The sequence below is a fragment of the Myotis davidii genome, unplaced genomic scaffold, assembly GCF_000327345.1.
Source record: "Myotis davidii unplaced genomic scaffold, ASM32734v1 scaffold221, whole genome shotgun sequence".
Taxonomy (NCBI): domain Eukaryota; kingdom Metazoa; phylum Chordata; class Mammalia; order Chiroptera; family Vespertilionidae; genus Myotis; species Myotis davidii.
In genome coordinates this window covers 3047407-3058478 of record NW_006293349.1, presented here as the reverse complement: position 1 = coordinate 3058478, position 11072 = coordinate 3047407, and the positions used below count along the sequence as shown (strand labels likewise).

The following is an 11072-nucleotide window of genomic DNA, read 5'->3' as shown; positions in this document are numbered from 1 at the left end:
CGCGCGGGCCTGATAACATGACAGTGGCCAACCCCACCGCGTCGTTCCTGATCGTCCTGCTTCACGGTCCTTTAAAACGGACACACATTCCAACCTCCTCTAACTCCAGGGCCAAAATATGCTTTTGATCTCCCGCCCCGTGGGTGTCTTTGCAGGATCCTTAACAAACTACCTGACCTCGGCGAAGTTCCTTCTCTACGTGGGCCATTTCTTATCCACTTGGGTAAGTGAGCCTGTGCAGTCATTCTTACCTCACACTTGCACAACTCTGGTTTCCTTTGACTGGGGCCAGCTCTTTCAAGCCACCCTCCTGTTTGTCGGGCAGCGAGAGACATAACATTATCCAAACACATGCTTTTATGAAAAAGTGTTTTTCCCCCCAGGGTATTTTCCCACAGGGTTAGTAAATACTATTTAATTATCAGGTTATTACACTTTATGTAGGTTGAACAAGTAGCGAAGGACAGCTTTAACCACAGCAGTAGTACTTGCCTTGTTTGTCAATGGTTTGTTTTTTTCGTTACCAGGCTTAGTAAGTGGTCATATCTGCTGCTAAGAATGAATGGCTGTCTCAGATACCTTCTGTTCTTTCCTTCATGTTCAATTTTTTAATTTTCTTTTGTTAAATTTTTGCTTCGGCATACTGCACTATGAGATTACAGGAGAATAGCAGAGTGATGGACTTAGGCTGAACATAGCATCCTAAGGTTAATGTACATAGAATGGACCCCCAGCACAAATGCCTGAGTGATGAAAAGCCTGGCCTTTAAAATTGTTACCTGTAGGCAGGTACGGGTGGGGCCCCTCAGGCTATGTTGAAACCATCAAGCACTGAAAGTCATCACCTGACCCAGTGTTTCCTCTGACTTCCTCGGTGGTGTTGTAAGGGCCCTGTGTTTCTGTGGGCCTGGGTTCTGTCCTCAAACCGCCCCCCGCCCCCCAGAAAGACTAATCCCAAAAGGGTGTTGGATGTGTATTTAACTCATGATTAGACTCTTTAAAATTAAGCAATTGTTCTTCTGGTTCAGAAGCGATGAGTCTGAGTACGTTTAAGAACCGTAGGTAAGGAGAAAGAGTTTTGAGAGGACCTTTGGTGACGGCTGCTTTCCTTTTAAGTTGGAAACATCTCATAAATCGTCCTGAAGACGTGCATGCCCCCTATCGTAGGAGGAAATCTGCGCCCGGGCCCTGGGGGAATGCTCAGCCGGGTTATCAGTTCCTGAAGAAACAGCAGCAGAGCTGGCCTTGCGGGAGGCAGGCGCCTCTCTCCCGAGGCCTAGACAGGGGCCCTGCAGGCACATGTGAGCAGGAGGAATCCCGCAGGTTTCATTTCCAGTAGCTGCCGGCTCTGGGTGGAAAGCTAGTGAGAGTCCTCTCCATTAATCTAACTCAGTGGTTTGGTGTTCCAGTTTAACTCAGTAAGTATGAAGTATTGAAAAAGCACACAAAACAATCACCAGTGATGGAGAGGATCTGAAATTCTCACCTATGGTCTGGGCCTGTCCATTAGGGCAGCGATGTGCCTCATTTCCAAATCCCAGTACGTTTAGGGTTTGTGTGACCTTCTGTTCATAGGTGGGGAGGTCAGATTTGCCAAAAGAGGGTTGTTTGGTCAGAATGTAAATTCCATAGCAAAGTGAGAAGCTATGGCAATTTTACAAGTAAGTTGAGCAAAGGGAGTTCTTGTGGGAAAGTTATATTTAAAGCAAGCCCCCCCCCCCCAACAAAGAAACAAAAAACCAGCAACTACAATCATAGCTGATGGATCTACATCTATCTATCTATTTCCCTGCCCCAAACCATGGCTTCCTATACACTGAATATGGAGGTGTTACCGTAGAAGGTTATATGAGCTTAAATATGTGTAGGGTTGAAAGCTTTTATTTCTGACTTCATTTCTACCTGCCAGTGGATCCATATGTTTTCCTCTAGACCAGTGGTTCTCAACCTTCTGGCCCTTTAAATACAGTTTCTCATGTTGTGACCCAACCATAAAATTATTTTCATTGCTACTTCATAACTGTAATGTTGCTACTGTAATGAGTCGTAATGTAAATATCTGATATGCAGGATGGTGTTAGGCGACCCCTGTGAAAGGGTCGTTCGACCGCCAAAGGGATCGCGACCCACAGGTTGTAAACCACTGCACTAGACACTATATAAAATACTAAGTAGTGTAAGAAGTGGATTCTATCAGGGAGCTTTTAACATAGGTTAGTATGGGCTTTAACAACTATATCTACTCACAGAAAGATAACCTGTAGTGAAAGGCATTGAAAGGGATGCCAGTTGCTTCCATCTTATGTCACCATCCTATGACCTGTCTCCCTTTATACCCCAGATGTCTGCATGGCCCAGCCCTCCCTTCCTTCCGGTCCCTGCTCGTAGAGGTCTCTGTCACTGCCTCATGCAAAATGCCACCTTCCAACCCCATCCTACCTTTATTTTTTGTCATGCATTTACACTGCTTGACCTATTCTAAATGTATTTTTGGTCTTTGTTCACTGGGATGCAAGGTGCATGGGACCATGGACCTTGATTTTCATGCACTTGAATCTCTGGTGCCTCCGTAGTCCCTCTCAACAAGAGAGGAACTTATTGAGGAATGACTGTGATTGTTCACACACTGATATTCAGTGGGTCTTCAGCTCTTAGTCCACTGGGTGTAGATGGACATGTAAGCAAGTATGGCCGGAGCTTATGGGAAGGCAGGGAGTGAACGTAAGGAAGGAACGGGTGGGCTTGCAGTTGTACTTGGTCAACATTTACTTAGAGTTTACCCGATTTGGGGGTTTTGTGAGCATAGAAGCTGTTACTTCTTACAACGAAAAAGCTTTGGAAATTGGGGTAACTGGAGCAATTTTATTCCCTTCTATCAAGGAAGGGCCATGCCATACAGAATAAGCAAGACAGAAAGTTGCCTCTGAATAGCATCTGTTTTGATGCTCTGGAGGAATCTAAAACAAATTCCATTGGAAAAAAGATAGGAATAGAAAAACAAAAAGGAAGAAGCAATAGTGTGGAATAATATTTCTTACTCTTTAGGTTAAAAAAGAGGAAATTCACTTGTTGAGGCAACCTCCCATTTGGTGCATTTATGTGTTTTAGTCTTTTCCTTGGGAGCTAGCTGTTTAGAGGAATGGAGGTCAGAATTGAGTACCTCCTCTCTCCCATCCCATAAGAATCTAGCCTGGAAATGTGTCCTGTAGTGATTTCCAGGGGTAGGTTATGATAGAACAGTGTTGTCCTGTTTTATGTTAACCTATTAGGAATGGAGCCTAAAATATAACAAGGTCCATTATAGATTTCTTATACATTAATTTAACTGATTCATTGAAAAGTTTGTTATGCTACATTTTGCAGTGGTGAATTCCCAAACTCCCTGTATACTCTGGAATCCTATATAATAAAAGGCTAATATGCAAATAGACCAAACAGTAGAACAACTGGTTTCTATGATGTGCACTGACCACCAGGGGGCAGACGCTCAACGCAGGAGCTGCCCCCTGGTGGTCAATGTACTCCCATAGGGGGAGGGCTGCTCAGCTAGAAGCCAGGCTCATAGCTGGTGAGCATAGCGGCGGTGGCGGGAGCCTCTCCTGCCTCCGCAGCAGCACTAAGGATGTCTGACTGATGGGGAGTGGGCCTAAGCCGTCAGTCGGACATCCCCCAAGGGCTCCTGGACTGTGAGAGGGCGCAGGCTGGGCTGAGGGACCCCGCCCCCACCCTCAGTGCACGGATTTTGTGCACCAGGCCTCTAGTGAAGAAATAAGTAATTTCTTTCCCCTTTCAAAACCCATCTTTGTTAAAGTGTAAAAATGGCTGCTTGCTATGCATTTATTTCTGATGTCTTCTTTTATGCGGTGCCTGAGTTGGCCCATACTAATTTCATCTTTCTGATTGCCCTGCTGTTTTATGACTTTGAAATTTGTTTGTGAAGTGAAGCATAGATTTTAGAACATTAGAGGTACAAAAGGCTTTAGAGATGGTTCATTCTTATCATTTTACAAATTAGGAAACTGGTGGGTTTTTGTGGGGTTTTTTTTTTTTGGCATTCAAGGCACCCTACTGTTCATGAGCTCTGCTCTAGGTTCATGCTGATTCAGAGGTAAACTACCTCAGGACAGGCCCTTCCACCTCGGAACCTGACACACTAGGCATCGGCTTTTGCCTTAAAACACCTTCTTAGGTCCGGAAACGTGTTTTTTCTGGAATGGAAAGGATTCTGTGTGCTTCACTAGTAGCATGTTCTTTCCGGTTTGCTTAGCCCTTGAGCCAGAGCAGCCTCCACTGTGGCAGGATGGACAGTCTTGCCCGTGGCCAGTGTTCCATCCATAGAGGACCCATCCTTGAAAACCTCCTGAGGGGCCCGAAAGTGCCCTCAGAGAAGCAAGCCGCTTCCTGAGAATAACTGACCAGAAATGAAAACGGTTCGGCCACCGTTGTCTCCCTCTGGTTCCAGGGGGACCGGATGTGGCACTTCGCGGTGTCGGTGTTCCTGGTGGAGCTCTATGGGAACAGCCTGCTGCTGACAGCCGTCTACGGGCTGGTGGTGGCCGGGTCCGTGCTCGTCCTCGGGGCCATCATCGGCGACTGGGTGGACAAGAACGCCAGGCTTAAAGGTGAGTGCTTCCCGGCCGGCGTGGCTCAGTGGCTGAGCGTGGACCCATGAGCCAGGAGGTCACGGTTCGATTCCCCGTCAGGGCACATGACCAGTAGGGGGCGTGCAGGAGGCAGCCGATCAGTGATTCTCTCTCATCACCGGTGTTTCTCCTCCTTCTCTTTCTCCCTCTCCCTCTCTCTCTGAAATCAATAAGAACACATTTTAAAAAATAATAATAAAGGTGAGTGTTGTTACAGCCATGCCTTTGTATTTATGGACCAGCACCTGAGCTGCAGGGAAACCCCTGTGGCGGCCTACTGTGCGCCCCGCTGAGTGCTGGGGGGCTGGGTAGCTCCTCCCCACGGAGGCTCTGGGCCCCTGCGCAAGGCTAGGGTGACAGGATACTGAGCTCATAGGTTGGGGGAGCACCTCTGGCTGTTCAGACATCCCACATGTCAATGATTAACCCCGTAGGCTTTTCTGAGAACCGTGTTAAACATTGAAAGTTTGCTAGACTCTGGTTCTTCCTCACCAGGACTCACACTGGAGTCTCTTTAGTGTGAGGCTCCTGGGGCAGGCTCGCTCCCGCGCCCTGGGCGACTATCTCACGCAGAGGTGTGTGCAGGGGATTGGAAAGTACAGATTCAAGAGAGAATGGCTGAGTCTGCCGCGCGGAGGGCCGAGTTATACATGTTTTAGGGCAAAGAAGAGAGAAATACATTCACATTTACTCCGGGCATGAATGCTGACATCGTCAGGTTGCTACAGGAAAGGGACAACGTGGGTGAGCAGTTCAGTATCCGGATGAATAGGGCAGCGTTTCCCTCAGTTGCTCCACTGATCATGCGAAGGCCCAGCCGTCCGTGTTTGTCTCGGATGCTGGGGGAGGGCTGGGCTACCCTTTGTTCCAGTCAGTGTGAGGAGAGCCCTGATGATCAAATCCTGAGGCCTGACGCTTTTAGTAAAGTGGTCAAGATGCACATCTTTCTGTTGTGAGGATTAATAGACCCAAATGCGGATAGAAAAATGTTTCTATCCCAGAAAAGAATTCCTGGCTTTTTACACCATCATTCACAGGAGCAGAGACATGGTATCCGTGGGGGGTTTAGCCATGATTGTGGCGCACTGACGCTGTGGGGCAGAGGGGACGCCGAGCTGGAGGAGAGCTGGTGGGCCAGCAGGCGCCCGCTTGGGTCCCGTGGAATGAGCTCGTTGGCGCCTCCATGAAAGTCTCCTCTGGTCTCCAGGCAGAGCTAACCCTCCTCCCTCTGTGCCCATCAGCCTCAGCTCATGCCTCTGCTGTGCTGCGTACACCCTGGTGGTTACTGTTCACCTGTCCATCCCCCCTGGAGCAGGTGGGGTCCCGAGAGCTAAGAACCTTGTTCCGTTGCTCTTCAATCCTCGTGCAACCCGTGAATGCACCATGGATGAGTTACACATCCGGGTTCTACTTCAAGCTAATTTCAAAGGGCGGTTTGTTGTTTCTTGAGGCTGTGATGTGGCCTCCAAGTCAGGCTGCGTGTGGCTGTCCTTGAAGACGGGCTGTCATGACACACACACGCGGCGCTTTGCTTAAGGAGCTCTCGGTGAGCGTTTTATTGGAGCATCAGACTCTGCAGGAAGGGAGGCAGGTGTGTGCTGGCCTCACCGTCCAGACACAGCGCGTGGGACCTCAGCGTCCTGCCCGGGGTCCTCTGCCTGGCGGGTGGGAGAGGAGACGCCCAGGGGTCCTCACCGGGTGTCACCTGTCCTGACGCCCGCGCTTCACTACAGGGATGGCTGCCTCCGCTCTGAGAAAGCCGCGTTTTCTGTGGGGGGAGGGGTAGCGTAGGGCACCACAGCAGAGACAGACCTCGATGCCAAAGGAAACACGTGCTGCTTCCCCGACAGACTTTCACACGTCTCTTCTGTGCGCCCGCACTTCCTATCGGATCAGGGTTGGCCTGTGCGGGGAGGTTACGGATCCGAGACCCCTCCTTCCCCTCCCTCACCACTTCCTACCTGTTCTGGCATGAGCATCCATGGGTGAGAGAGCTGGGAGCTGGATCGCGCCTGTGTAATCTGTGTATCTGCCTGTGTAGTGAGCCTTCATGAGAATCAATGGGATGGAAATGTGTCATTATGAAGGGCTCCAACTAAGGAAAAGAGATGGGCACTCCATCCTTCTGTCTGCGATGCCAGTGCAGGGTGTGACCTGGTGGCTGTCCTGGGAGTGGGGAGGTGGGATCCACTGCAGTCACACTGGTTTTATTTCCTGCCGTAGTTGGCATGGCACTGGGCAATGGTACAGTGATGGACGGGTAGAAGCAGCCCGCTGGGTCGTCCTGGTGTGGCATGTAGTGAGCATGGTCTCTCCCTGCAGTGGCCCAGACATCGCTGGTGATACAGAACGTGTCGGTCATCCTGTGTGGCATCATCCTGATGATGGTCTTCTTGCACAAGGACGAGCTGCTGACCATGTACCACGGATGGGTCCTCGTAAGTCCTCCCCGCCATCCGCATGGCGGGAGCTGAGCGTGGGGAGTGGTGCAAGAAAGCCCTCGGAGGCCAGGGAGTGTCTGTTTTTCAAATGGGAACTTTTAACGCTGATCTCTGTGTTTACAATATCCCCCAACTTTTTGTTTTATTTAGTTATTGGTTTGTTGTTTTGGTGTGTGTGTGTATGTGTGTGTGTGTGTTTGTGTGTGTGTATGTGTGTGTGTGTGTTTGTGTGTGTGTATGTGTGTGTGTGTGTTTGTGTGTGTGTATGTGTGTGTGTGTGTTTGTGTGTGTGTATGTTTTGCCCATAACAGGTACTCATTAAGAGTTGTTTGAATTTAAATTTTGTCCTATGGGTTTTTTTCCTATTTGTTTTCAATAGCATTTCTAAGAGTTCATAATATAATTCAGTTGTTAGTTTTCAGCCCACTAGTATTAACCTATAATTCGTTCATACTACATAAGAAATATTATCTATATATATTAATCAGTCATGATTGTGTTCTTCCAATAAAATTGGTATTTTTGGAGGCGAGGCTTGGGCTAGATAGCTTCTCACACTATGATTTTTATGAGAGCTTCGTGGAAAAGAGAGATGGGTTTGCTGGAAAGGGATGGATTTGATGTCACCATTGGATCTTCTCATGTATATTTGGGTCGAGGTTGGGGAGTGTCCAAGCCAGGAATGACCGTAGAGATCTTCAGGTCCATTCCCTTTTTGTTGATGAAAAGACTAAGACAACACTTTCCCCTTAACACTTTCTCAAAGGAGACGTCTGTGGGGGAAACAGTAAAACGGCCCCTATGTTAACACTTTACGGTAACCGTCACGTGACTATTCATGTGACTAGTATGATTTTTATATGTGCTACGGGGGATACAGATTAGGAAGATACTGTGCTCTTTAGCCGGACCCTGGGGATCTATGGTTTCATGTGTATAAGATAAAATGGTTGGTTAGAATGAAGTTAAAATCAGTTTGATTGTTATGCCACCAACGGCCATGTTGACGGACGTTGCCCGCGGAGGCGCAGGACCCTGACACTTGCCCTTTCCCTGTGACTGTAGACGTCCTGCTACATCCTGATCATCACCATCGCCAACATCGCCAACCTGGCCAGCACCGCCACTGCCATCACCATCCAGCGGGACTGGATCGTCGTGGTCGCAGGCGAAGACAGGAGCAGACTAGCAGGTACTTTGCTTTTCTCTTTCCCCTAGTCAGCGGTTCTCAACCTGTGGGTCACGGCCCCTGAAAATACATCCTGCATATCAGATATTTACATGATGATTCATAACAGTAGCAAAATTACAGTGATGAAGTAGCAACGAAAATAAGTTTATGGTTGGGGGTCACCACAACATGAGGAACTGTATTAAAGGGCCGCAGCCTTCGGAAGGTTGAGAACCCCTGCTAGATGGACCATGTTAGGGTTCACTGTTCATCAGTGGTGAATAGGACTGCGAGCCTTTGTTTCTGGGTATTTCTTAAGGACAAATGGAAAGGATCATCTTTTTCTTACCACATTATCGGTCTCAGTGCAAAGATTTATCTCCATGCTACGAAGTTAATGTATAGGATAATGAAGAAGTTTTTTATTCTATGCAGGCCTGGCAAAAGGAAGAACATTTCCTTTGAGCGGTTACTTTTTTAAAGTTCTGTTAATGGTTTCTAAATGTTCACTTAATACTTAGAACATTGAAAATGTCACATGGGGTTTTATTGGCCATACTATGGAGATGATCACTAGTACTTACAGTCATACTGTGGGTATTATTTTTCTCCAAACCAAATAGAAACAGCTTAATTCTAGGAGAGATTCTATATGCTAATTCCTTCTCCTTTAAAGTTATAACCTATAACTTCTATTACATTATATCTGATGGAATATAATCGCAGTTACAAGTACTAAGGAAATAGAGGAGCGAATACAGTTTTAGGAAGCTTATAGTCTTAGTCCTTCATTAGAAAACATACACAAGAGGCCACAGAAAGACTGAAGAATGCTTGCAAAGCTTCGTGCCCTGTTACATCAGCATTCCCGGGGCTCAGCATCACCTACCTCACTCAGCATCCCCCCTGCCCCTCACACAGCACAGAGACACCGACTGGATTGATAATGACAGGTGAAGGAGGAAGGCCACACCCATCTGCTGATCAGGTCAGCTGAATCAACACCGAGACAATGCGAATCACAAACAGGTTGCCCAACCATCCTGCCAGACAAGAAAGGCTTTCCTCACGCCTTAACTAGCTTTTCTAGGGCACAGAAGGCAAGATTAGTGCTGAGGTTAGCAAACAACTTTGGACCATGTGGTTAAAAAAAAAAAAGATAGGAAGGGGAGAGAGAAGAAGCCGAACCTGTGGAAGGCTAGAAGGGAGAGAATCTGCTGGAATCATCACTTAGGGGTGCAGAGCGATGCTGGGTAGGATGGTGCGCACAGGATGCCGTTGGCACAGGCGAATCTGCTGCAGGAAGTGCTCCCTGGAGCTCAAGTGGCCATTCGCATTGAGTTTTCTTTTTGTGGCCATTTACCGAGAGGAAGTAATCCCATATCTCTTCTTGTCGTATTGAACTGTAAGATAAGTCTTTTTTAACATACGAGTTTAGGTATGTAAGACATGTCCATGTTTTCAAAATCAGAGGGCATAAAAGGATATATTTTGAAAATACTATATCTGATGGAATATATTTGGGGGGAGGGGTTGGTTTTCAAATGATTTTCTTTCCCTTGTCTGAATTTCTTAACTCATTTAGACTCTGAAGTCTGAATAATCTGTAAAAAAAAAAAAGGTATTGCTTAAAGACAAAGTTACTCAGAATCTTTCATTTTTTTCTAAATATATAAACAAAACAAAGAAAAGGAAAGAAATAATACATAACTTTGTGGGATCTTTTTGGCTGGGCAGTGATGCAGAATAACAGGAAATATATGACTGGCTGTTTCTCAGCAAGCTTTCTTTTTTTAGAAAAACATTTTTTAATTGAAATCAGAGAGAGAAAGGGAGAGGGAGAGAGAGAGATAGAAACACCTCCTGCACACCCCTCTCTGGGGATCAAGCCCACAACCCGGGCATGTGCCTGACCTGGAACCCAACTGTGACCTCCTGGTTCATAGGTGGATGCTCAAACATGGCCACATGGGCAGGCTCAGCTGTCTGTCTCATGTTAGGAATGATTGCGGAGCGGGGAAGCCAGGCCAACCAGGCGCTTCCCAGCCTCTGGAGAGTCTCGGGTTGAAGGAAGGAAGGAAGCTGCCCGCGTTAGCTTTTGGCCAGTGGTGCTCACTCGGCCAGCAGTCCAGCTAGTGGCCCCAGTGCAGGCAAAACCTACGCCTGTCTTCTCTCAGGGTCTCACCCGGGACTTGTGTTATAGGAACCATGTTTCAACACAGGGTACAAAACCTTTCCGTCCTGAGGGCCAGCAGGGGTCTCACCATGGGTTTTGGGTGCTGTTTCTGCTTTAAGGCAGCGTTAAAGGACAACAAAAAGGGGTTAAAGAGCAACAAAAAAGGTAGAATAAAGGAAAAAGAGAAGAGAGAAGGAGGGGATTCCCGGTAGCTCTGAGCTTGTGTCTCTACACAGTGCGACCTCCTCCAGGCAGGAATCATGCATGTGGTTCAGGCAAAGATTTAGGAGCCCAGCGCAGGGTTGTGGGTGCTCTGTGTGTGTGTGAGTGGGTGGAGGGGACGGGATGTGTATAAAGAGGACAGGCGAGCTGTGTGCTAACTGCTCCCATTCCCTTTCCTATTGTTTCTTTCTTTTTTTAATTGCTGACTGTATTAAGATGTCCCCTCCACCCCCACCATGCTTGCTCCCCTCCACCCAGCCCCCGCCCCACCCCAGGCCTTCACCGCACTATTGTCTGTGTCCGTGGGCTGTGCCTATATGCACACAAGGCTTTGGTTCATCCTTTCTGGTCCCCCCCGCCCCGAGATCAGTCAGTCTTGATTCCCGAGGAGTTTTGAAGTTGGGAGTTTCTGTGGGTAA

General features: G+C 47.8%; 1 protein-coding gene across 1 annotated transcript in view; it reads left to right on the top strand.

Annotated features, from left to right (window-relative positions):
- The first annotated feature begins 6 nt into the window (after positions 1 to 6).
- The window catches only part of SLC40A1 (solute carrier family 40 (iron-regulated transporter), member 1), a 21453-nt gene continuing 10387 nt past the window's right edge, over positions 7 to 11072 (top strand). The window contains exons 1-4 of the mRNA XM_015566111.1: positions 7 to 223; positions 4463 to 4622; positions 6966 to 7081; positions 8150 to 8276. Of these exons, the coding sequence (XP_015421597.1) occupies positions 119 to 223; positions 4463 to 4622; positions 6966 to 7081; positions 8150 to 8276 (508 nt within the window). The 5' untranslated portion in view covers positions 7 to 118. The remainder of the gene's footprint in view (positions 224 to 4462; positions 4623 to 6965; positions 7082 to 8149; positions 8277 to 11072) is intronic.